We start from the raw sequence: 27,821 nt of genomic DNA on the forward strand, positions 1-27,821 counted from the left end.
TAACCGCCAGTCAGTCGCATGCTCACGACCCCGCAATCAACACCCTGCATGGTCGTGTTGTCGGTTTATTGAGACCTCTGTGTGTCTGTACAGGTTTGATGGATACATTTTGTCCATTTCCTGTCTCCTGTGTGTCATTTCCTGTCTTCCTGTCTCCCACCCTGCAGTCGCCATGTACCTGGGGATCAGAAAGGGGAAAGGGCGGGCGGTAAACCCCGCTCCCTCAGGTTCACTTGGAGTATGCGGACCACCAGCTCCCTGGAGCCCAGCCACATCGTGAGGGAGATCCGCAAGGTGCTCGACGCCAACAACTGCGACTACGAACACTGCTGTGTGTCCACGGAGACGGACACGCTGAGAACCTTGTCCAGTGGGAGATGGAGGTGTGTAAGCTGCCCCGCCTCTCCCTCAACGGCGTGAGGTTCAAGAGGATATCCGGCTCATCCATCGCTTTTAAAAACATTGCTTCCAAAGTCTCCAACGAGTTAAAGCTCTGAACACAAGGGCCGAATATGATCTAGAACGTATTTAAGCTGTACAATCATTAAAGTAGCAGTTTCCAAATGTTTTTTAACAAGAATACACAGAGTATGTATTGAATATTATAATGTATAGAGTAATGCTTTGGCAATAATCACTGAATAACTTACTAATAACTACAGTATAATCTGGCCATATTTGGCCAACATAACGAGTTGAATATGATTTGTCATGCTGTGAACGTGGACAAAGAGCATTTCTAGTCTTTGGTATTATTTATTTCATCTTTTCTCTCCTCATGAAACCTTAGCATTGTTTTCAGTGTACATAATGTATCTTACTTCCAGACAGCCACACATTGTTATACTCCATTTTTCTTTTATATTGTTTAAAAGTAGAGCTCATGGAATTCATGTAAAATGTATGCTCACAAGGTCAGGGTCACCCGTGTCTCAATTAAAATGTCTGTAAACATGGTTCACAGTCTTGACTTCTCATGCTAAGGGTCGATCGTGTGGCTTATTTAAATACCAAGAAGGATCATGGGTAACTTCAGCACGCATGCAGTGACAAAGAACAAACGCAGTCAACCACAGATCGAAACATTTTATTGTTGTGTTTTCAGATCCACTCTCACATTGAAAGAAGACCTTGAGTGAGAGAGTAAGTGCTCTTTAATACAGAGTGCATTCCAGGATAGTGTCACACATTCATTCAGACATGGGGAGGGGGAGGGAGGGAGGCAGGGGGGGGAGGGGTGTCCAACAAGGGGAGAGTTTACTTCTGGGCGGGCATCAGGTCATCGATTGACCCGCCCTTCTCCAGCTTCTTCTCCATCTCCACCAGCAGCTTCACGCCGTCCACCACCATCTGCATCAGCGCCACCTCAGAGAAGCCCAGCCGGTCGGCGTTGGAGATGTCGAAGGTTCCTCCCACAGCCGCGGTGTCCACGCCACCTGAGGAGAGGCCAGACCGTTAGTCACCAGCCATCAACACAGGGGTTTCAGAACCGATACAGTATTCCTTCTGGCAAATGTATTGTCAGCATTACATGACGACATCATCATCATCATCATCTTTACCTGTTCCGCGTTTCTGAAGCCTCAGCTTCTTGAGGATCTCCTCAAACTTGGCGTGCTTGCTGACGTTGGGGATCTTGACGTGGACGCCGGCGCGCAGCCCCGTGCCGAGGTTAGAGGGGCAGGTCAGCACGTAGCCCAGGTGCTCGTTCCACATGAAGGCGTGGCCGTTGTCTTTGAACAGAGACTCGATCTGCGGAGAAGGAGATTCGGGGGGTGGGGGCAGAATTTAGTTAAGGTCGACATCGACGTTACCACAGAGTCGATAACTAGCAACATTTTTATAAAAACACCACGTTCTGAACGTGTGACGATGGTAAGTTACGGTGGAGATGATTGGCAGGTCTAGCTCGCCCAACCAGACGCCCCCTGGGTCTCACCTTGGTGAGGCCGGTGCAGAAGCGTGTGAACACCTCCCTCATGTTGCCTCCCTTCTGCATGGAGATGACCCTCAGGTGGTCCTCCTCGTTCACCCACACCAGGAACGTCTTGTTCTCGTTGTGCCTGAGACAGAGGAGAGCCTTAAACAACCTTCCTCTGAGCTCAGGAAGTAATAATAATATAATAATTCATTGGATTTATATAGCGCTTTTCCGAGGCTCAAAGACGCTGACAATATGGGAAGAACGGAAAACACAGAAACAACAAGCAACAGATAACATGAGCACATAGAACACAGAGTTAACGAACGGGGAAGGTTGTATGCATGTCCAGGGGGGGGGCGGGGGTGGCAGGGATGGGGGAGATGGCTAGGAGTAGGGGAGGCTGTAGGCGTGGGAGAACAGGTAGGTTTTGAGGTGGGATTTAAAAGTGAGGAGTGAGGGTGAGTCTCTGAGTGGTTGAGGGAGAGAGTTCCAGAGGCGGGGTGCAGCTCGTGAAAAGGCACGGTGACCGAAGCCTTTGAGTTTTGAGGGTGGGACAGTGAGGGGAACAATGGATGAGGATCGGAGGGTACGGGTAGGGCGGTGGGGGAGAAGGAGGTCAGTCAGGTAAGGGGGGGCCAGGCTATGGAGGGCTTTGTATGTGAGGATGAGGACTTTGAATTGAATACGTTCTTTGATGGGGAGCCAGTGGAGAGAGTGGAGGACAGGAGTGATGTGGTCACGGGAGCGGGTGTTTGAGAGGAGGCGTGCAGCAGAGTTTTGGACCATCTGGAGTCTATGGAGGGAGCGGGAGGTGATGCCGGTGAGTAGGGAGTTGCAGTAGTCGAGGCGGGAGGAGATGAAGGCGTGGATGAGGGATTCAGCAGCGGGGGGGGAGAGGCAGTGTCTGATTTTTGCAATGTTTCGGAGGTGGAAGTAGGATGTCTTGACAATGGAACTGACGTGGGGATCGAATGAGAGGGTGGGGTCCAGGATGAAGCCAAGGTTGCGAGCCAGGGGGGAGGGGGTGATGGTAGTGTCGTCAATGGTGAGTGTGATGGGTCCGGTTTTATTGAGGGTGGATTTGGTGCTGATGAGGATGACTTCGGTCTTGTCACTGTTCAGTTTGAGGAAGTTGTGTGTGAGCCAGGTTTTTATTGCGGAGATGCAGGTTTCGATGTGAGTGAGGGGTGGGTTCTGGGTGGAGTTTGTGGTGATGTAAATCTGTGTGTCATCAGCGTAGCAGTGGAAGTCCAGGTTGAATTGGCGGATGATGTGACCGAGGGGGAGTGTGTAGCAGAGGAAGAGCAGGGGGCCGAGGACTGAGCCTTGTGGGACCCCCTGTGTGACAGAGGAGGAGGAGGAGGTGTGACCGGAGAGGGAGATGAACTGGTGTCTGTTGGTGAGGTAGGAGGTGAGCCAGTCCAGGGCGGTGCCCTCAACACCCAGTTGGCGCAGCCTTTGAAGGAGGATGGAGTGGGACACTGTGTCGAAGGCTGCGCTCAGGTCTAGTAGAACTAAGATGTTGAGGGCACCTGAGTCTGCAGAGGTGAGGAGATCGTTGATTACTTTGACCAGGGCTGTTTCGGTGCTGTGATGTGGGCGGAAGCCAGATTGAAGGGGTTCATACAGTTTGTTGGATTGGAGGTGGGAGTGAAGTTGGGCAGCGACAGCGCGCTCTAGGGTTTTGGAGAGGAATGGTAGGTTGGAGATGGGGCGGTAGTTGGAGAGATTGGCTGGGTCAAGAGTAGGCTTTTTGAGAATGGGGGTGACAGCGGCAAGTTTGTAGCTTGAGGGAACGTGGCCTTGGGATAGTGACTGATTGAAGAGGGCAGTGAGGTGGGGGATGAGGGCAGGGAGGCAGGCCTTGGTCAGGGTGGTAGGGAGGGGGTCGAGGGAGCAGGTGGTTGTTTTGGAGGCGGTGATGATAGTAGTGATGAGGGAGGAGTCAATAGGGGAGAAAGTAGTGAGAGGAGTAGGGGGAGGGTAGTCAGGAGGGGGGAAGATGACAGCAGGGGGGGCGGGGGTGGTGGAGTTGGAGATGGAGGCAGTCAGTGAGCTATTGATGTGGGAGATCTTGCTGTTGAAGGCGTGGAGAAAGGAGTTGCAGAGGTCAGGGGAGGAAGTTGTGTTGTTGTCCGGGGGTTGGAGTAGTGTCTTGACAGTGGAGAAGAGGGTGCGGGGGTTTCGATTGGAGGTGTTGATGAGGGTGGAGTAGTAGGCAGATTTGGCAGCTTGGAGTGCGTCACGGTAGGAGGAGATATGTTGCTTGTAGACTTCGGCATGGACAGTGAGGTGGGTTCTATTGTGTAGTCGTTCAAGTTGGCGGCCGGTCTGTTTCATGGTGCGTAGTTCAGGGGTGTACCAGGGGGAGGAGGTGGTGAAGGAGACAGTGATGGTTTTCAAGGGGGCCAGTGAGTCAAGGGAGTCAGAGAGAATGGAGTTGAGTAAGGTGGCATAGTCTTCTGGGTTGGTGGGAGTGGAGTCAGTGGGGAGGGCAGAAGATATGGACTGGGATAGAGTGAGTGGGTTGACAGATTTTATGTTACGGAAGGAGATGGTGCGTTTGATGGGGTGGCGCGGTAGGGGCAGGGGGGCAGAGAAGAGGATGCAGTGGTGGTCAGAGAGTGGGAAAGGAAGAGGGTGGGGGTTGGATATGGGTAGGGAGGCAGAGCAGACAAGGTCGAGTGTGGCCTTTTACATGGGTGGGGAAGTTGATGTGCTGGGTGAGGTGGAAACAATCAAGGAGAGAGAGGAAATCAGAGGTGAGGTTGGAGTTGGGTTGGTCGACATGGATATTAAAGTCACCGGTGAGTAAGAGACGGGTAGAAAGGGAAGAGGCAATGGTGAGGAGTTCAGAGAGATCAGACAGAAAAGAAGGGTGTGGCCTCGGTGGGCGGTAGAGTAGGAGTGCAGTTATGGAGTTGGGGAGTGAAAAAGCGAGGTATTCGAAGGATGACATGGGTGGGAGGTTGAGGTCCAGTACAGTGACAGTTAGGGTGAGTTTGTGGAGAGCAGCGAGACCACCCCGTCGCTTGGAGAGGCGGGTTTAGCGATGTAGGTGTAATTAGGGGGGGTGGCCTGGTTGAGTGAGTAGTAGTCCGAGGGTTGCTGCCAGGTTTCAGTGAGGAGAAGTATGTCCAGGTTGTTGTCCAGTATCAGTTCAGATATGACAGGGGATTTGTTGGAGAGAGAGCGAGTGTTCAATAGTGCAAGGGAGATGGATGGGGGAGCAGGAGGGAGAGAGCGGAGGTTTGAGGGGTCGGCGGTGCGGTGTGGGGTGATGACAGGTGAGCGAGAGTTAGTCCAAAATGAGGGGATGTTTGTGCCTTCAGGGTGGTGTAGAGTCCGGTGTCGATGTTGCTGGGAGCCTCGGTGGATGTAGCGGCGGCGGCGGAGAATGCCTGCCTTGGTGGCGGCGGTGGCAGCAGCAGCAGTGAGGCGATGGTTATGGTTCAGTGAGTGAAGGTCAGTGGCAGTATAGGTGAGTATGGTGGGCGGGGGTCCAGGGCAAAACGATAGGAGCAGCAGGAGGGTGAGTCCAAGTTGGAGATGAAACCAGAGTACAGGTGGGAGCAGTTCAGTGGATAGGTTGGGAGTGGCTAGTAGTTGGTGGGCAGTGAGTTGTGTAAACATGGCAGTGGACCAGAGTGACAGCGTGGTGTTGTTGTTGTTGTTGTCATCTGTATTGCCAGCCTGGGACTGAACCCGCGCGGCCAGCCAGCCTAACCGTGCCATGCCAGCGACCAAAACCTGCAGTAGTGAGTGAAGGCCGGGAAGGACTGACACTCACCTGCGGAGATGGCAACCCCCGAACCGGGGAGGGAGTGGTGGCACAGCACAGCCAGGCCAGCGATGTCTGAGAGCGGCGCAGCGGGTCGGTCTGCAACACAAAGCCGGGGGACAGGAATGATGAGGCGGTGAATACTGCAGTCCGGTAGAGGAGGCGATGGATACTGTAGTCCGGTAGCGGAGGCGATGGATACTGTAATCCGGTAGTGGAGGCAGTGAGAGGCGGGAAGTGGAAAGCAGCGGAGGTCGGCGAAAAGTCAAAAATACTTGGAAAAGAAAAGACGAAAAATAAAAAGCGGAGACCTCCGGGGGAAGACGGGCACACAAAACAAGGTAGACGACGAAAACAAGAAACCAGGACAGGATACAAAAAGACAGGATACAAAAGACAGGACCGGGGGACAAAAGCGGCAGTCACAGCGCTTGACGCCAGCGTGCTCTGAATCCGGAAACAGCAAACAGCAAACAGCTACGGCAAACGCAACAGGACAATTGACAACAGGACAAAGGTCCTATAAGGTCCTATTGACAACAAGTAAGGCTTCTGAAGCACCAAATGTAATGTATGTATAAATAAGCCTTATTAACACCAGAACAGCTGTGGGTGGGGTCTTTTGACCGTGAGAGTAAAATTATTTTTATATCTTTGCACTTGATCAAATTTCAGGACCACTAGTGGTCGTTGTGTGTAAGTAGCAGCTTCCCATTGTAAAGACTATGGTCGTTTGACCCCCGAGGCGCCTCACCAGATGCCCCGGCCGTCGGGCCAGTCCCGGCCCATCCCGGCAGACAGCAGCAGAGGAGACACGGGCTTGTCGAACAGGAAGTGGTCGTCGATCAGCAGCTGCTGCTCCTCGTCCGTCATGTTCTTCAGGGCGTAGTACTTCCCCTTCAGGTCACCTGACAGGGCGGCCAGGGCTGGAGAGGAACGGACATGTTAGCTCCTCTGGGGCTCGGGCGGTAGAGCATGGCGCTAACAGCGCTTAGGTTGTGGGTTCGATTCCCGCTGGGACCGTATATACTCAAATGTATGTATGCACTCACTGCAATGTAAGTGTCTTTGGATAAACATGTCAGCTGAATGGTGTATGTTATTATATTATTATATCAGCTCCGTTTGAGTCTCCGTTCATCTGGAGGATTAAATGTGTGGTGTCCCTCTTCTTAGCTTCACTAATCCTGCCATGTAACACCAGTATTATTAACACCAGTATTATTAACACCAGTATTTACATTACAAGCCACAAATGACCTGTTCAAAACAGCCAAACAAAGCCAGTGACCTAAAACTGTTTAACAAAGACATCCCCATACGACTCGCCAACTCTCCTGTCAATAACTTGCATTAATTGGGCTTGCCACCAGAGGGGGCCCTCTACACAGTAATGTGGAAATGCATCATGACAGGGTGGCGTGCAGAGCTCCTGACCCGTTGCTGTGCAGAATGCTGTCTGTCCTCTGCTCCGTTATAGGTCATGGCTGGACAGAAACATCCACCTTTATCCTAAGCCTGCTTAGTGGTGCGTCAGCTTCTGTCCACCGCAACCCCCTCCCCTGTCATCCTCATCTAACCCCGCCCCTGTCACCCTCATCTAAACATCTGTGCTCAACTCTACGTACCACCCTACCCCTCTATGTACCACCCTACCCCTCTATACCGCCCTACATACCACCCTACCCCTCTATGTACCACCCTACCACTCCATGTACCACCTTATCACTCCACTATGTACTACCCTACCCCTCGACGTACCACCCTACCCTACCCTACCCCTCTACGTACCATCCTACCCCTCCATGTACCACCCATCCTACCCCTCCATGTACCACCCTATCCTACCCCTCCATGTACCACCCTACCCCCATCACTCCAAGTAACATTTAAACCCTCGCCACACGGCCCCTCTCCTCCGTACCCTCTATGGAGAGCTTCTCGATGCCCCTCCTCTCCCCGCGGCTGCAGTGGGGGGGCAGGCAGAACCCGCGGACGCTCCGGCCTGTCCGGACGCGGGAGCTCAGGACGTAGTTGGGGTCCAGGTCATCTCCGCCCTGCAACAACACACAGCGGTTAGCCTCTCTGCAGGAGGGTAGAGGGCTTCAATAAACCATGGGTCTCCCATCTCCAGAGAGACAGACTGACAGCCGTGTGTCAGGGAACAGAACAGCACCGGACCTTCAGGTTCTCTGGGTTCAGGTCGGTCTTGTGCTTGTCGGAGGGTTTGTAGCCTCCGTGTCTCTCCTCGATGACGGGGTCCAGCAGCTCCTTGAACACCTCGTAGGTCTCCTCGTCTCCCGCCACGCACCCCACCGTCATGATGAAGGGATGGCCTGGAGGAGAGACCAATCAGGAGGGGGCTTAGATGGAGACACACACTCAGGACCAATGACCAGGGTGGTGTTCCATCAACAACGCTAAAGGGAAAATCCAGGCTTATTCTGATAAGTCTAGTTATCCAAAATAAGCCTGGATGTTCCTTTATAGACGTTGATGGAACAACCCCCAGGTCACTGACCAAAGCTCAGAATGTCATCAAGCTCAAGGCCTATACTGAGACTGAGACTGGGGATGGGTGTGTGTTACCAGGATTATCAACCCCTGTCTGAATGACCCCGTCTATGGTGAAGCCGTTGGGGGTGGCTCTCTCTCTGAGCTGCTTGTATATGTCCTGGGTTAAGAACTTGGCCATGTGGTTGTTGTGCTGGCTGAGGTCTGGGAACTCCTCGTCAGGCGACAGCCTCTTGATTGTCACTTTGGCCATTTGGTCATTGCTGAACAGTAACAACAAACACATTCTACAGGGTAAGGGGAAGCTACCTGTTATGCTTTAAAAAAATGCATATGGCATTTTTGAAATCTACATTCTCCTTAAAAGTGTTCTCCTTACTTGGTAGGCTAGTAAGGTAGGTTAAGTGTTGATTGTAAGTCGCTTTGGAATAAGCCGGCGTCTGCTAAATGCCAAAAATGTAAATGTAAGGGGGCAACTGTCAGCTAGTGACATTCTTGTTGCCTGTTAAATGTTATTATGGCATGCCTGACTAACCAAATAATTGACCTATGTTCCAGCTACTAACACTGAGTGAGAGGCAATTGAATAAACTGCAACTATACACTTGATGCCGAAATGTTGCTGTAATGTTTTAACCCATCGGCAAGGTCATTGTGCAGAACAGAAGTGTGTCCTTGAAACGTGACGATCAGAAGCCGCCACATCGGATCCAGAGACGCCCTAAACGCCCCTCGCTAAACCCCGTTACCAGGCAGGACAGGTGTCTGGGTGGTTGAAAGCCGCTTGACTCTTTACCTGGGTTATCTACCCTGGTCTGTCTTGTATGTAAACCAATACACTAGTCTTGTATGTAAAACCAATGCACTAGTCTTGTATGTAAACCAATACTACACTAGTCTTGTATGTAAACCAATGCACTAGTATTGTATGTACACTTTACATACAATACTAGTGCATTGGTTTACATACAAGACTAGTGTATTGGTTTACATACAATACTAGTGCATTGGTTTACATACAATACTAGTGCATTGGTTTACATACAAGACTAGTGTATTGGTTTACATACAAGACTAGTGGATTGGTTTACATACAAGACGAGTGTATTGGTTTATTTGGGAATCAGAAGAGCTTCATAATAATTGTTTGGGATTGTCAATGTCTCCATGTAGAAGAAGAGCAGTATTATGTATGCATCAATGCAATCACGATTCCCAGTTGTTAACTGACCACTAAAACCCATTAAAACCCATTGAAACCATTAAAACCCATTTAAATAATTAAAACCCATCTTTTTAATATTGCCTTTAAATTACTAAATGGTTAAATGATGATTACATAATGATTAAAGCATTTGAGCTGCAACGTTTGCAGGAAAAGTGCTATACAAATAATGGTTATTATTATAACAATTATTGTTGTTGTTATTATTATTATTATTATTATTATTATTATTATTATTATTATACAGTTTCTCCTCCTGTCTTTTTAAAAGATTCCGACGTCATCAACTGGAGCCGAAAATAACACATTTCAGTCGTTTGATTGCATCTACGAAGCGCAGCGTTTGCGCCGATTCACAGATCTGCACCGCATCTAGACCGCCTCGTACTTCAGATGTCAATGTAACTGAAGCAAACACGATGTGATAGTCTGCAAACCTGCGCCTCCTCCGCCCAGTTACAACACTCGCCAACCAGGACACGTGGAGACTGATGTGAGAGCTCCTGGATCGCCATCCTCATTTGGAAAACACCGTGATATCAACAGCAACCTTTTATTTGATGTTTTAATCCAGCTGTTTTTCTGAAGGTGGGTCAAGAAGCTGATGAACGGTGTGAGAGGTGAAAGCGTAGCTACTATAGCTAGCATCGTTGAGACCAGTTCAGTTGTGCACAGGGACCTTGCCGGATAACACTAGCTGGCTAGTTTGCTTGTCTGTGTAGATTAAAGATGTGTACAGTTACTCATACAGGTTGTTTATTGTTAGGCTATGCTTGCACCCTTGGCTAGCTAGCCACAGCTGCTCATGTAGCTAACGGCTCCTTTAGTTTAGATTAGTTTAGTTAGGGTTAGTTTACTCCACTGGGATACATTCTATATCTATATAGGATAATATTCAAATAGGATATATTCTATATCTATATTATATATACTTACAGTTTCTCCATATGTTCTGCCGTGGTTGTGGCTGTTTCAGGTGAAGCCGTCAGGCGAAAATAAACTGCCAGTTAATCAGAGTTATGATGATAAACTGTCACTTTAAATGATACAATGTTTGAATCTAAACAAGGCGCGTGGCGCGTGTCCGCATGCATTTGATGATTAACAACATTTTGTAGAATGTTTATTTTTGAGAGAGGAGATTTCTGCCTGCAGGTCAAGGGTTAGAATTCAGTGTCATAATGTCTAGGTTGTTGTTGTTTTCTATCTATCTATTTATCTATCTATCTATCTATCTATCTCAGTCTGCTACTGAATTTGTGTAAAAATAAATAAATATATATATTCAGCCACATTCAAATAAGCTGTGTCCATACACTAGCTGTGTCCAACTGTCCATACAGTAGCTGGTCCATACACTAGCTGTGTCCATACAGTAGCTGTGTCCATACACTAGCTGTGTCCATACAGTATCTGTGTCCACACAGTATCTGTGTCCAGACCCTAGCTGTGTCCATACACTAGCTGTGTCCATGCAGTAGCTGGTCCATACACTAGCTGTGTCCATACACTAGCTGTGTCCATACACTAGCTGTGTCCATACAGTAGCTGTGTCCACTAGCTGTGTCCATACACTAGCTGTGTCCATACACTAGCTGTGTCCATACACTAGCTGTGTCCATACAGTATCTGTGTACATACAGTAGCTGGTCCATACAGTAGCTGTGTCCATACAGTAGCTGGTCCATACACTAGCTGTGTCCATACAGTAGAGTGTCCATACAGTAGCTGTGTCCATACACTAGCTGTGTCCATACAGTATCTGTGTCCATACAGTAGCTGGTCCATACACTAGCTGTGTCCATACAGTAGCTGTGTCCATACAGTAGAGTGTCCATACAGTAGCTGTGTCCATACACTAGGCACTAGCTGTGTCCATACAGGATCTGTGTCCATACACTAGCTGTGTCCATACAGTAGCTGGTCCATACCCTAGCTGTGTCCATACAGTATGAATGAATGGTCTTTATTGTCATTGATATAGTACAGGTACCAAACAACGAGATTTAGGAGGGGTGGCTCCCCTGGTGCTAGGAAAGAAAACAAAACTAAAAAAAACACAAGAAGGGAAGGAGCTGGTTTACATAAATAAAGGCTATGTACACTATCCACTATACTATACTGTACAGATAGACGACTAGGGTTGTCATATTGCACATAGTGTTATTGCACATTCATTTGAAGTGTCGCAGTTTGCAGGCTAGAAATGTACATATTTGTGCCTCAGCACTACACCTGATTTTTTCAGTCCAGCAGCTGCCATCAATCCGTCCAGACTGTCCAGGGCCCAGAACCTAGGTCTTTGCTGTGTTCAGGGCCTGGATGGCCCTGGGGTAGAAGCTGTGCTTCAGTCTGTTTGTCCTTGCGGCCATGGTCCTGTACCGCCTTTTCGAGGGCAGCCGGGTAAAGTGTTTGTACCCAGGGTGGGTTGGGTCTCTGGAGATCTTGGAGGCCTTCCTGAGACAGCGTGTGTTGTACAGATCTTCCAGAGAGGGGAGGGGGGAGCCGGTGATCTTCTGGGCTGTTCTCACGACTCTCTGTAGCGCATTTCTCTCCGCGGTTGTGCAGCAGTATCTGTCCATACAGTAGCTGTGTCCATACAGTATCTGTGTCCATACAGTATCTGTGTCCATACACTAGCTGTGTCCACACACTAGCTGTGTCCATACACTAGCTGTGTCCACACACTAGCTGTGTCCATACAGTAGCTGGTCCATACACTAGCTGTGTCCATACAGTAGCTGTGTCCACACACTAGCTGTGTCCATACAGTATCTGTGTCCATACAGTATCTGTGTCCATACACTAGCTGTGTCCATACACTAGCTGTGTCCACACACTAGCTGTGTCCATACAGTAGCTGGTCCATACACTAGCTGTGTCCATACAGTAGCTGTGTCCACACACTAGCTGTGTCCATACACTAGCTGTGTCCACACACTAGCTGTGTCCATACACTAGCTGTGTCCATACACTAGCTGTGTCCATACAGTAGCTGTGTCCATACACTAGCTGTGTCCATACACTACCTGTGTCCATACAGTAGCTGTGTCCATACACTAGCTGTGTCCATACACTAGCTGTGTCCATACAGTAGCTGGTCCATACACTAGCTGTGTCCATACAGTAGCTGGTCCATACACTAGCTGTGTCCATACAGTAGCTGGTCCATACACTAGCTGTGTCCATACAGTAGCTGTGTCCATACACTAGCTGTGTCCATACAGTAGCTGGTCCATACAGTAGCTGGTCCATACACTAGCTGTGTCCATACACTAGCTGTGTCCATACACTAGCTGTGTCCACACACTAGCTGTGTCCATACACTAGCTGTGTCCATACACTAGCTGTGTCCATACACTAGCTGTGTCCATACAGTATCTGTGTCCATACAGTAGCTGTGTCCATACACTAGCTGTGTCCATACAGTAGCTGTGTCCATACAGTATCTGTGTCCATACAGTAGCTGTGTACATACAGTAGCTGGTCCACACACTAGCTGTGTCCATACACTAGCTGTGTCCATACACTAGCTGTGTGTCCATACACTAGCTGTGTCCATACACTAGCTGTGTCCATACAGTAGCTGGTCCATACACTAGCTGTGCCCATACAGTAGCTGGTCCATACACTAGCTGTGTCCATACACTAGCTGTGTCCATACAGTAGCTGGTCCATACACTAGCTGTGTCCATACAGTAGCTGTGTCCATACAGTAGCTGTGACCATACAGTAGCTGTGACCATACAGGAGCTGTGTCCAGACAGTAGCTGTGTCCATACACTAGCTGTGTCCACAGGTAAGGGTCACCGGATCCTTCAATCGATCCAGACAAATCGGGCATCTGAATTGGTCCTCCTCTACAAACATTTTAGCTGCTCCCATTTTGCCAACAGTCTATACACAAAGTAGGAATTATATACATTTTGAGTTTTGAACTCTAAATGTAGAGCTGAGATCGACGCAAATGTGCCTCAACATTGAATGTGTGGTCGTTCTGGTTGAACTGGTACAACAGTCACTGGCTGCAGTGCAGTGTTCTTCGTCAATATAGTGTGGAACAGTCACAGACTTGGGACCTAACACACAGTGCCCCTAGCATGGCACAATGCAGCAGTCCCTCAGCCGCTTCTCCGGGGTTAAAAGAGTAGGCACTATTTTACCCTCTACCTGTTGAATAGAATACTGCAAGTAATACATCTTTTGAATTACTTATATTCAGTACTCAAGTTGTAAAAGAAAATCAGGGGGGGTGGTGGATTTTATCATAATGGGGACAATTTTAGCATCCCCACAGCGTCAGTGACTTCAGCGTCAGTGACTTGGTAAAAATGTCATTGCATGTGTGCGTGCCCCCCCCTCGCCCACAGTATTTTACTCAATATGCGCAAAACTAAATGTTGAAATAGCAGTAATACCACGTTCATTGATAAAATGACATAAGGGATGGAAAGGGGGGATGGCAGTTTTCGAAGGGGGATGATTTTTACTGTTTTTATTTCAGGGGGGATGCCATCCCCTCAACTTGAGTGCTTGCTTATATTGTCTTGTGTGTGTGTGTGTGTGTGTGTGTGTGAGAGTGTGTGTGTGTGTGTGTGTGTGAGTGTGTTTGTGATTATATTGATTCAATATTATTATTAAAACTGCACTACACCAGCGCATATGTAAGTTAAAGAGAACACACCTGTGATGATGTCATTTCACTAAAGCGCAGGCGCTTCTGACGCTTCATCAACAGTCATCTGTCTAGACCTCGAGACCTGCACTGGAATATAGTCCAGCAGCAACCACAGGAGCCAATATCGACTTGTTGAGCTGTTTTTTATGTTGGAATATTTGACGTCTACTTGATACAACATTCTGCAAACAGACATAGCCCTGCCATGAGTTAGAACAAACTGTAAAGAAAGTTAATACACTAAAAATAAAAAATAAACAAAGTTGCTGACTAAATCTGAATTTCCGGGAAGAATTTCCAGTGATCATACTTTCTAGTGAAGAAGTAGACTTCATCTGTTTCTAGGCAACCAGCCATATACTGTAGCATAGAAGATAGGTAACCTGGGTCTCTACCTGTTTCTCTGCTGCAGCTGAGACTGTACCATGGCCTTTATGAGCATCTACTGTACATAGATAACAGATACATTGATTATTAGTCCGGCAGTATATCTCCAGCAGTTTGTCATGAGGACAGCATATCCCAGCCTGAAGTTGTTCAGTTGTTCAGTTGTTCAGTGGCACCAATAACCTTGTTTTTTCCCAGGGTTTAGGTCATGGTGAAGTCTAAGGCAGTGGTGTAGTCTAGTTTTTTCTAGTGGGTATATTGTGATTTTCCCCTCCCAGCCTCATATCGTTCATTTTGGAACGCCATAAAAATAAATCTGCGCTCCCTGTCTAACGTTATATATCAAACATTACATAACATAACATTACAAGGTTATAAGGTTGATCTGTGCATGATAGTGCTGCATTTTGACATATTTCATGTCGCATTTCCCCCCGTTGATGGTGTATGACGCTATAGTCAGTCCCAATGGTCCAAAAGTCAAGTGCTTCGTAACACAGACAGGGTGAATTTTATGAATGACAGTGTGAAAGTTCTGTCACAAAACGCTGTTACGTATCCTCGCACATTTTTAAGTGGGTATACGGAAATCCTTGGCCTTTCCTAGTGGGTATACGGTGTAGTCCTGCGTATCACGTAGACTACACCACTGGTTTAAGGTGACTCTCACAATAAGTTGTGTATCATAGCCCACACTAGGGGTGTAACGGATCACGGAAATTCCGTGATCCGTTCGGATCGCCCTCCACGGTTCGGAACGCATGTGTACCGCGGATCAATTGCAAAATAATATTACTTAATATCTTACTTAATATCTCTTGTAAATCACAATGTAGAGTTGCCATGAAAAGATAGACTCGAAAAGATTTACTCTAAAGCGCAATGATAGGTTGATAATGCGAAAGAAAAAGAATCCGTTGTTTGCTCACTGCACGTGAAGCTGGGAATCCACAACAACAAGGCTGCGTTCGTAAATCCGCTCTGGAATCTGATCAGCGTTCAAGGAACGCCTCTTGTCCAATCAAATTACTTGGTCGCTTTATGACGTCGGACCCAGTGTGCGCTCCGGCGCTCTCAAAGCGAATTTACAAACGCGGCCCAAGTGTATCATGTTACGTTGTTCGGCGGAGAACAACTCGAAATGCCTCCCTCGTCATTTAAATCCCATGTATGGGAGCACTTTGGCTTCTCTGTCAACTATGACGGGAGGCACGAAAAAGGTAGCTCGACAACTTCTGATAATGTAGGCATTTTTTTCATACCATGTTCAAAATAAGGGTTCACTTTATTATTTAGTTAAAAGTGGCATAAAACATGTTTATTCATCTGCTTTAAAGAGCCCAGTGATTCACTGCTGCAACCAGGCGCCTCCTCCCTCTCTCCTATCATTTAAATTGAGTGTATTTCAGTATAATTATGTAATGTTTGAGTGTAGAATATGTTATATATATATATATGTATATATATATATATATATGTATGTGTATATATATATATATATTACCAGTTTTGATATCTTGAATGTTGTTGGTTTTTGTCACATAGTAAAAGTGGTGTTTTTACAGAATTCAAGGAAAAAGCATTTTTTATAAAAACATATTTATCATAGCCTGTAAAATTGCACATTGTATATAATCTCAATGTATATATACCACTGCACATATACATCCAGTCACCATTGTATGTCATTGCACATCTTGCTACCATTTGCACTTAACTGTATAGATTGCTGTAAATACTGCTGTAAATACTGCTACTTATCACTGCAATATAATTGCTATTTTTGCATTTCTGGTTAGACGCACAATAATTTTGTTGCATTTTCTTGTAGCCTACTATGTAATGACAATAAAGTGAATCTAATCTAATCTAATCTGTTATATATTGAGTACAGTCCATTATGTGTCCGCTATACAGTACAGCAAGGTTAATTTTGATATTACGAACCCTTAAAAACACATATTATACATTGAGATGATTATTATGTTTATATTATATATAGGAATCGAATCGGTTACATGGTCAACGCTTAACCCGCTACGCCACCTAAGCGCCCCCACTCTACAGTGTCTTTATGGTGTTTTGTGCATCACACATTTTTTCATCCATCATACGTAGTATTACATGTTACCTGCTCACAGTACATGTCCTGCTCACAGCATGAAGGGGAGATAAGGCAACGTCTGGGTGGGGGCCACGGGTGTGGTTAGAAAGGCTTGTGTTTGTGCCTAAGGCAGGGGTAGGGGTCTAGCCAAATAAGGAGGACAATGAAACTGATTGGAGAGGAATCAGTCGAGTCGAAGATGCTTGCGCAGAGCACAATAATATAATTTTGAGTTGAGTGGTATCTCAAACTGTTTTGATAACGCTTCCAGAGCATTTGTTGCAGGCAACTTGTATACAATGTCTCGACTCTCAGGTGCAATGAAACATGCCTGATTGTAGCTATATCCTATCCCTACCTTATGATTATAACGCATATATATTTTGGGGTCACCAGTATTACTTTGCAGTGAAGTTATGTGTGAGATTCTGAAACTGAGTTTGGTAGGGAAATTTATGAATTTCAAAAATCTAAAATGCTGGGAATTCATTTTCTCTGTCTAAACGGGAGGGCTGAACAGGGATATTCTTGAGCACAACCTTCAAGTAATGTTCAAACTAATTAAGACATTGCGAAGTAAATGCTTTTATATTCCACAATGTCTTCTTGTGTTCATTTAGGAATACAGTAATCTCCCTGCATATTCAACAGATACAATAGCTGATCAGATTGTATAGATTGCAGTTATTCATGGAAGAGTTGTTCTGTGCCAAATAACTGTGCGTGTGTGCGTGTGTGCGTGTGTGCGTGTGCGTGTGCGTGTGTGTGTGTGTGTGTGTGTGTGTGAAAAAAAAAAACTAAACTAGCTTCATGTTATATGTGAAATTATAAGATGGTGTCATGTTTCAACCTCTGTAGGGCCGCTAACTTTTGACTTGTCTGACAGATCTGTATTCTCAAGTATGAAGTTGTATGCCCATTCTTCAGTGAAACTTGTATACCTGGTTACTCTGCATTGACTCTTTATAAGTTGTTCAAAAAGCCAGTGCAATTTAGCGCTTTTGATATTCCCTAGATCTGTTAAAGCTGTGAAACTAGCTATTGTCTCAATATTTATTGTCTCAATGAATGGACCAGCTGCAGGGGAGAAAGAAGAATGGGTTGAAGCTAATCTAAAATAATGCACATTAAGAACAAAGGAGGTAGAAAACACACACACACACACACACACACACACACACAGACACACACACACACACACACACACACACACACACACACTCTTATTTACTTGGTGCAGCAGGAGGCGACAGGCCCGAGCCTAAAAAGGAGGAAATACAAAACGTTGTAAGTTCCTCTGTATTTCTGACCTCTAAATAGTATTATTATAGTTTGCTCCTTACCAGAATCACACACACACACACACACACACACACACACACACACACACACACACACACACACACTCATTTGAAATGCTTTATTTATGTCCACATAAATGTACAATATCTAAAGGACATCAATACTATCAGTGCATTTTGACATTATGAAAACAGTCAGTTACAATAGTGCTGAATTGACAACCAGTTATGCCTACACATAGGATGTTATTCACACCAAATGATAACAGTGGATTGACATACTGTATGTCAAGCAGCTGCCATCATTCCGTCCAGACTGTCCAGGGCCCAGAACCTAGGTCTTTGCTGTGTTCAGGGCCTGGACGGCCCTGTGGTAGAAGCTGTTCTTCAGTCTGTTTGTCCTTGCGGCCAAGGTCCTGAACCGCCTTTTCGAGGGCAGCCGGGTAAAGTGTTCGTACCCAGGGTGGGTTGGGTCCCTGGAGATCTTGGAGGCCTTCCTGAGACAGCGTGTGTTGTACAGCTCTTCCAGAGAGGGGAGGGGGGCGCCGGTGATCTTCTGTGCTGTTCTCACGACTCTCTGTAGCGCATTTCTCTCCGCGGTAGTGCAGCTGGAGAACCAGTTGCAGATGCCGTAGGTGAGGATGCTCTCCACTGCGCCGCGGTAGAAGGTCACCAGTATCTCCTGCTTGCTGTGTTCCTTCCTGAGGACTCAGGATGTATAGCCGCTGTTGTGCCTTCTTGATGGTGTCTTTTGTGTTGTCCTTCCAGGTCAGGTCATCCCGCATGTGCATCCCCAGGAATCGGAGGGTTGAGACTCTCTCCACCCTTCTCCGTCGATGAGCAGGGGCTGGATTTCTGACTTTTTCCTCCTGAAGTCTACGATGATTTCCTGGGTCTTTGACTTGTTCAGCAGCAGGTTGTTAACCTTGCACAGCTTGCTCAGTTGCTCTACCTCATCCCTGTACGCCGCCTCGTCCCCCCCCGAGATGCATCCCACCACGGTGGTGTCGTCTGCAAACTTTACGATGGAGTTGCTGGGGTGGACGGGGGTGAAGTCGTAGGTGTAGAGGTTGTAGAGGATGGGGCTTAGCACGCAGCCCTGGGGGGACCCAGTGCTGAGTCTGAGGGCTGTGGAGGTGTGGGAGCCCACCCGCACCCTCTGGGGGCGGTCGGTCAGGAAGTCCTTGATCCATGCACATATAGAGTGTGGTAGACCCAGGTCTAGTAGTTTGGTCACTAGCCTGTCTGGAAGGATGGTGTTGAAGGCGGAGCTGAAGTCCACAAAGAGCAGTCTCGCGTAGCTGTTTCCCCTCTCCAGGTGGGATAGAGTGGCGTGGAGAGTCGTCGTGATGGCGTCCTCTGTGGACCTGTGGGCTCTGTAGGCGAACTGGTATGGATCCAGGTTGGGCGGGAGGCGTGTGAGTATGTGGGCTCGGACTAGTTTCTCGAAGCACTTCATGATGATTGGTGTGAGTGCCACCGGGCGGTAGTCGTTTAGGCAGCTCACCGTGCTTTTCTTCGGTACTGGGATGATAGTTGAGGTTTTCAGGCAGGGTGGGATGGTGGCCTGGGACAGGGACTGGTTGAAGATGTTGGTGAAAACCCCGGCCAGCTGGTCGGCGCAGTCCCTCAGCACCCGTCCCAGGACGCCATCCGGCCCCGAGGCTTTCCTGGGGTCCACCGCCTTCAGCACGCGTCTCACTTCATGCTCTGTGAGGGTGAGGCTGCTGAGAGCTGGAGAGAGTGGTGTTTGTGTTGTGGTTACCTCCGTTCGCCCCTCGTCGAACCGGGCGTAGAAGGTGTTCAGCTTTCCCGCCAGCAGGGGGTCGTCCTCTGCGGCTGTGAGCCTGTTGGCTCTGAAGTTTGTCATGTGCTGAACCCCCTGCCACATCCGCCTGGAGTCGTTGCTCAGGAAGCATTCCTCAATCTTCTCTCTGTGGTCTGCCTTGGCCGCTTTGATTCCGCTCTTTAGGTTAGCCCTGGTGGTGCTGTACAGCGGTGTGCTCTTCCCTGCGAAGAAGGCGTTGTCCCTCTCGTTGATCAGTTTTTGGACCTTCCCAGTCATCCATGGCTTCGTGTTGGGGTAGACCCGGACCCGTTTGTCCACGGTGACTGAGTTGGTGCAGTTCACTATGTGGTTCAGAACCGACGACGTGTACTGTTCCAGGTCCTCATGCTCATATTCCTGCCATGGGGTGTCATTTAGGCAGACCTGCAGTGGAGCGGACCCTTCTGGCCAGGTTCTGACAGTCTTAGTGGTGATGGGAGCACTTTTCCCCATGGTAGTGTATGCTGGGATCAGGAGGATTGACACATGGTCAGACATGCCTAGATGAGCTAGCGGACTAGCCTTGTAAGCACGTTTGATGTTGGTGTATACCTTGTCCAGTGTTTTTTCTCCTCTTGTTGCACATTTCACATGCTGATAGAACTTGGGTAGTACTGCCTTCAGGTCGACATGATTGAAATCTCCTGCTATAATGTGAATTGCCTGTGGATCTGTGCTTTGTTGACCACTGATGACGTCATATAGCCGCGCCAATGCTAGGCTACCATCCGCGCTAGGCGCAATGTAAACAGATGTAATGTACACCGCGTTGAATTCCCTCGGGAGGTATGTGGGTCGGCATTTAACAGTCAAGTATTCCAGGTCTGGGGAGCAGTGGCTACTTACAGTTTTTGTGTTTAAGCACCAGCTATCCTTCGTCGATATTATCAGGCCGCCTCCGCGGGACTTACCGCTGAGCTGCGTGCGGTCAGCGCGATGTAGAGTGCGGCCCTCCAAGCTAATCGCGGAGTCCACGATAGTTTCATTTAGCCAGGTTTCAGTGAGAATAATCACACAGCTATCTCCCACGATGTTATTTTTGGCAACTTGTAGTCTCAGTTCATCCATCTTATTCGTCAGGGACCTGACGTTGGATAGGAAAATACTCGGCAAAGCAGGTTTGTCTGGGCTTCTCCTCAGCCTGGCTAACAGGCCTCCCCTTGCTCCTCGGCGTTGTTTACAGTCTCGCCTCCGCCGCTTACACCTTAGTGTTGGGATAGCGTAGTACTGTTCACCCGGCGACGTCGAATGGGATCCTATGTTGTTCCAAGAATTCCGCCGTTACAGTCCCCTCGTTTTTCGCACCAACTTCTAGTAAGTCTAGTCTGCTGTAGGTACTATTTACACAACCGTTCCCTATAAGTACTAAAATAAAAATGTACATACAAATGTACTTAAAAACACTAAAGAACACCAGCGTTGAAGCCACTCCAAGCCTCGCGTCTGTGCGCGCCGCCATCTTGTTTTGTTATGGATATTGGGCACTGAAGTGATGCCTCCTCTTTTGTATTGAGATATTCCTGATCCTGTCATTTTTTTTGTAAGAGTCATATATTTGATTTTTTAAAGAATAAATGTAATAGTTCAGAAAAGTGATGGTACCCAGTTTGTCATGTGAACACCTGTACACTGCACAATGTATCATGATCTGAACATATGAGATCACAAATCTTCTTGTTATACTGTATGTGTGTGACTACCACACCATTAAACTAAGATAATAAGATGGTTATCATCATTTTTCAAATCTTTAATAAGTAATTACAGAAAAAGTAAATGACATTTCTGTCATGGCTTCCGCATTTACGAGAGAGTCGGAATGTGAGAAAGCATAATACTTCTACATCAGTGGTCACCAACCTTTTTAAGCCCAAGATCCCTGACCTCGGCCTTGGTGAATACAAGATCTACCTATTGAAGCGTTGAGAGAAAAAGACAGCCAAGATAGTACTTTAAACTTAATGACGTTTATTTGCCTGTATTTTAATTAGATGCAATGCATTGGTCCAACATTAAATTGATGCAACAACAACAACAAAAAAGACTGTATCAAGCATATCAGGCAGCTGTCTTGCTTTAAGAATTGTACATAACTGAAATTCAAATCAAAGTTTGATTATGTCATTTCATTACAACACAAAAAAATAAAGGCATGGAATGGAGGAATGTATGATAAAATCATTTTGTTCATAGTAACATTAGCCAACGTTAACAAATTGACATTCTTGACATTTTGACACTTGACTGACTTAATTATTATTCTTACTTATTAACATTGACAAACATATTTACAATTAGCATTTTATAAAGTAGAACTGTAATGTGTACTTTCTCAGTCAGTGCTAAGTGCAGTCATCTTATGCAGCATCACTTTTCACATCAAAACAAAAGTAAAACTAATGTGTACTTTCTCATATTATTAACATTGACAAACATATTTACAATTATATCATTTTATAAAGTAGAACTGTAATGTGTACTTGTGTCTCAGTCAGTGCTAAGTGCAGTCATCTTATGCAGCATTACTTTTCACATCGAAACAGTCATGTTACTCACTCAAGTCAGTGTGATGGTTGTGACTGGATACTGTCTACAAGTGCTTTGTAGTTTGGCTCATAGCTACTGACTGCCAGTCTGAGACAGTCTGTGAGGTGTCTGTCAGTAAGGTGGCTCCTGTACTTTGATTTGATTATTTTCATCTGTGAAAATGACATTTCACAGAGATACGTGGATCCAAAGTAGGCACTCACTCTTAGTGCACATGCAGTGAGAAGAGGAAACTTCTCTCTGCTGACAAGTCCCCAAAAGTCACTGTCCCTTGGTGTCCCTTGGTGTGGCGTGACAGTTGGATGTCTGAGGCCATCTTTTTCAGTGTTTCATTTGGAGAAAATATTTCCATCACATCAGTGATGCATTTCTTAATAAACTCTCCTTCATTGTATGGCTTTTTAGCACGTGCAATGTTCCAGGCCACTTGATAGGACGCAAGTGTCACTGTCTCTGATTGCTTAACCAATATTTGGAACAACTTGGTCTGTGTTTGTGTCTGGCTTTTCAAGCTGTTTAATTTACCATTGCGAAGTTCGGTGTCTTTTGGAAACTCCTGGTCAATGTTAGCATGCGTTGTGCTGAAATGGCGCTGGAGATTGGAAGCTTTGTAATGTGCCAACGATGTTTGGCATATCAGGCAGAATGGCTTTCCATTGCGCTCCACAAAGAAATATTCACTCTCCCACTCGGCTAAAAACTTCCTGTGCTCATCTCCATCCATACTTGCGTTTAGCTGTACATTTCTTCCCTGACATTTTTATTTTGTTGTTGTTATCCGTAATTTGTCAATAAATGAACTGTCAAAAAGCCGTGTTACGTGACAGCTTCTCCTCAGAATGGACAATTAGGGAACAGTGTTGCCTGATTTGGCCGATTCCAGCCCAATCGAGCTACTTATGATCACTCTGGGTGGGTTTTTAGACTCTGGTTGGGCTGAAAAATCAATCCAATCTGGCAACACTGTTAGTGACTCGAGATGATCCTTGAAAAAAAAGTATCGGGTTACAGCAGCGTGCAGCAAGACAGAGGCCGCGTTCGTAAATTCGCTCTGAGAACGTTGGTGCCTCCACGTCTCTTGTCCAATCAAATTACTTGGTTCCATTATGACGTTAAACCCAGTGTGCGCTCCGGCGAATTTACGAACGCGGCCTGTCAGAGAGAGCGCTACACCAACACTTTTAATGAATGGATTGAAGAGCCGCACACAGACAGCCAAAGAGCCGCCGCGGGTTGGCCACCCCTGATCTACAGGGAAAGTCTCAAAGATCTACCAGTCGATCGCGATCGACGGGTTGGTGACCACTATTCTACATGATCCATTTTTAAAAGCGTATTATTCCTATATTAAAATAACACATTTTATGCTGATGAGAATTGTATTCCAACTTCATATCCCTTATGTTTCTAATGGACAATGTTCTACCCGTCCTGGCTACTGGACTGCAATTGTGGCAGTCAATTATTTGACCCAGGGTTGCCAGATGGGGCGTATTCCCGACGAATGGGTTACTTTTGATCACATTTTATTTTACTAATAAATATAGTAAAGAAATCTTCAGTCTTGAGTTACACCTGTCACATCACACGACACTGAGAAGGCAACATGACACGATAAAGAAAACAGCGGTCGGGGGGGAAGTCATGTCTTATGTGTCCCGTTTCTATTTGTCAGGAAGGCATGTGGAGTCGTGACACCAGTTCAAGCACTTTGGACCTCTTGCTGCAGGGCGAGTCTTTGGCAGCGTGTGGGGTCATATCCAAACCATACAAGTGCTCCAGGTTAAGGTTACTGTTAGGGTTAAGGTTAGGGTTAGGGTTAGGGTTAAGGTTAGGGTTAGGGTTAGGGTTAAGGTTAGGGTTAGGGTTAGGGTTAGGGTTTGGGTTAAGGTTAAGGTTAGGGTTAGGGTTAGGGTTAAGGTTAGGGTTAGGGTTAGACTGTCCCTGTAATCTCTATGTGTGATGTGTGAGACCAGGCTGTTTATTCTGATAATAACCAGCTTGTTAACATTCAATTTGTCACATTGTATACCCACAAATACATTTCAGAACTTTAGGAGTTGTTTAAACTTGAACTCTGTATATTTACACTGTGTTGCCCAGTCAATAAACATGTTTTTCGCCAACCAATCAGGTAGCGGTATTGCCCTGCCTTCCCCTACCATCCTAAGTTTCGCAAATTCGCTCAAACAGACGTTGGACGAACTTCTTCTGTGTTCTGGAATAATACGGTATTTTATATCTATATATATATACTCACACACGACATACCTATACAAACTAAGGATATGTAAACAAACACCTTATATGTCACTGAATTAGCTATTTGTTTGATCAGAACTTCCTTTATTTTTCGAACAGTGCAATTACATACCCAGCCATCACCTTGTCTCGAGACTTCTTAAGACACATCTTGACAGACAAAATGTCTTATTTGGGTTAATTAAGACATCTTAAGACACATTTGATGATATTTTGGTTAATTAAGACATCTTAAGACATCTCAAGGTGACAAGGTGATGGCTGGGTGGGTATGTACCATACGAGCTGCTAGCTAGCTAGCTCAGCAGACACGTCGACGCCCCGGCGCTCTCAGAGCTCATTTACGAACGCGGCCTTTTGTTACCAGGCTTGTATTATATCATATATATTATATTCCTTAAGTCATTGAACAATAAGTCATTGATATAAGTAATTGATTCCATAAGTATTTGAATAATATCGTTGATTCGGTGACAGTCGAATCCACCATCCACCATCATCACCTATGCTACCTGTCGAGTCAGTTGGCTAGCTGAAGGTGATTCAGAGATTCATATCAATTGAGTTGACACGTATTTGACACTTGAGTGACATTCTTGGCATGGATTGTTTAATGTATCTAGCAAGCTACAGACTACAGGTATATAACAATATCATATAGAGGTTTGTCCCGTTTCCATGGGAATGTCTTCATCATATTTTCATACATTGTTGCTGGGTCATTCTGTCCTTATGCAGACTATGAGCTGAACATTGACTGTGTGAAGAGGTGGAGACACTTCTATTCACACCAAAGCGTTCCTGTCTTGCTGTCATAGCCAGCTCAACCACGTTGGCAGAATCATCACTTTAGTTTATTGTTGTGTGTGTGGTGGGGGCTGTAGTATTATTGTTATTATTATTATTTTAGCTCTATTCTCCAACAGTTTGGATTTGAAATCAAACAATTACTGTGAGGTTAAAGTAGAGATTCTCAGCTTTAATTCAATGTTTTCTTTTTCTTGGGTTCACCATTTAGAAAGTGCAATGTTTTTTGACATACTCCCCCTATTTCAGGGCTAGAGTAAAGGTATTGGAAAAAACATATAATGTCCACATGAAGTAGGCTACTCATGTTTAGCATTTGTTCAACAATACTTTGCTGCAATAACTGGCTGAAGTCACTGACTCTTCCGGATGCTTTTTGCCTAAAATCGTATCATCACCGCTTTTTGACTCTGAAATAAGTTGCTATGGCGATGCTCTGCTATGTTTGGGGTCATTGTCTTGCTGTATGATGAAGGGTCAGGGGTCATGGTCAGGTTTAGGGGTTAGGGGTTAGGGTCAGGGTTAGGGGTCAAGGTTAGGGTCAGGGTTATGGGTCAGGGTTAGGCCCTGTGGTGAAGCTCCTCCTCCCATGATGCACTGCAGCGGCTGGGCTTCTAAACAGCGGCGTGTGTCTCTGTCTCTCTAACTCTGTCTCTCTGTCTGTCTCTCTCTGTCTCTCTAACTCTGTCTCTCTGTCTGTCTCTCTCTGTATGTCTCTCTCTCTAACTCTGTCTCTCTCTGTCTCTCTAACTCTGTCTCTCTGTCTGTCTCTCTCTGTATGTCTCTCTGTATGTCTCTCTCTCTCTAACTCTGTCTCTCTCTCTCTGTCTGTCTCTCTCTGTATGTCTCTCTCTGTATGTCTCTCTCTCTAAACCAGTGGTTCTCAACCTTTTTTGGGCCAGCGCCCCCCTGTCCATTATCCAGGTCTCTTACCGCCCCCCCCCCATCAAAAAAAGTAGGCCTATTTTCTTCCCTAAATATTAATGTTGACTAATATTCTGTGTTATATCATTTAAAAAGCATGTCACTGAATGCCAAATAATAGATTGGATTTAACTGGGCAGTTGGAATATCATTATCATTAGTTTATCAGAGAGCAGAAAAGCCATGTGAATGTGAATAAAAATGCTGTTTCTGAGTGTTAAACAAACTCAGACAACATCAGAGAATACAAACAGACTGCTACGGAACAGCAGCAATTTCACACATGTCCGATGCAGAACAAACAGTAGGCTGCAGAACTGTACATTACAACTAACATTGTTAGTTTTTTTAAGTGTGCTGGTGTTGCATTTCTCCAAATTGATGCTAATATTTATTCATTTTTGATTGGACTTTGGGGGGGGGGGTGTGTCACAATATGGCGGCAAACGCTAGGGGGCTATTATTTAAATATTTTATTTAGTATTCTATGGTATTATTTTCATAAACTGACCACTTCGAATTTCTCATATCAAAACATATCAAAACATAACAAAGTTACAAAGTTCAGAGCTCTGCGCTCTGGGAGCGCTCAGAGATGGGTGCTCTGACAGAAAACACGGTTTTGTCCGAGCGAACTGACCGTTCGTGCATTTATAACACTGATGACAGCTGATCAATACAAAAGACGCTGCAGCTGATGCGTTCGTTTCCAGGACATCACAAGAGGAGCAACATATCACAAAAAAGCGATCGTATATTTTAGTTTACAAACACATCGCAATGCTAACCTCAGAATGGCACTAGGGATAACATCCACAACAACACTTAACAGTAATACATTTATGTAATATACTGTGATGAACCTGCGAGGGGAGGGGACATTCGTAGCTGATTTCTCTAGGTTCGATTATTGGTAAGCGACAGAGAACTTTCAGGACTGGTTTATTACGATCACTTTTTTGAGATAGGTTGTTCCTGCTGTGATGTTCTGGTATGGTGGTATGCAGGGGCGGACTGGGATCAAAAAACAGCCCTGGCATTTGCGACAACAGCCCTATTTCCAAACGCAACATGCAACACGGATTGTTAACATAAAAAGTCAGAGGACAGATGCCAAACTACCGACATGTTTGCTGTAATTATGTTTACAGTAGGCAGTCATCAGTCAATATCTCTTTCAATAGCCTTTTCACACCGAATGTATTTTTTTGTGCTATTTTCGGCCCAATACATGCGAATTTCGGTGCATTCCTACTTCCAACTACACTTGCTCCCTGCATCCAGTTGTTGCACATTAACTGCATCGCTCTCATCAAATTCCCCCATTCTGAAAATGAAAGCAGTGTAACGTTAACTGCTGTTATAAACGGAATGATGACATGAGGTGCGTGTCCACTGGCGATACAGAGCTGACTACGATAGTTATGGAGATACTCCAGTTCTATGAGTGGAGCGGAGCCCCATAGGGGAGCTCTGCTCCTATTGGTTTACCCCGCTACCTAAAGCTCTGCTCCTATTGGTTTAGGCGGAGCTCTGCTC

General features: G+C 46.2%; 1 protein-coding gene across 1 annotated transcript; it reads right to left on the bottom strand.

Moving 5' to 3' along the window:
• Positions 1-1,257: 1,257 nt before the first annotated feature.
• On the bottom strand, positions 1,258-24,701 carry LOC308154420 (creatine kinase, testis isozyme-like; the record flags this gene model as incomplete). The annotated part of the gene is made up of 8 exons (XM_080527582.1): positions 1,258-1,436; positions 1,563-1,752; positions 1,940-2,063; positions 6,460-6,631; positions 7,630-7,762; positions 7,887-8,041; positions 8,295-8,482; positions 24,664-24,701. 8 exons carry the CDS (start codon positions 24,699-24,701, stop codon positions 1,258-1,260), a joined length of 1,179 nt encoding a protein of 392 aa, XP_080383708.1.
• Positions 24,702-27,821: the final 3,120 nt, after the last annotated feature.

The sequence above is a fragment of the Nansenia antarctica genome, assembly GCF_963989245.1.
Source record: "Nansenia antarctica genome assembly, chromosome: 3".
NCBI lineage: Eukaryota > Metazoa > Chordata > Actinopteri > Argentiniformes > Microstomatidae > Nansenia > Nansenia antarctica.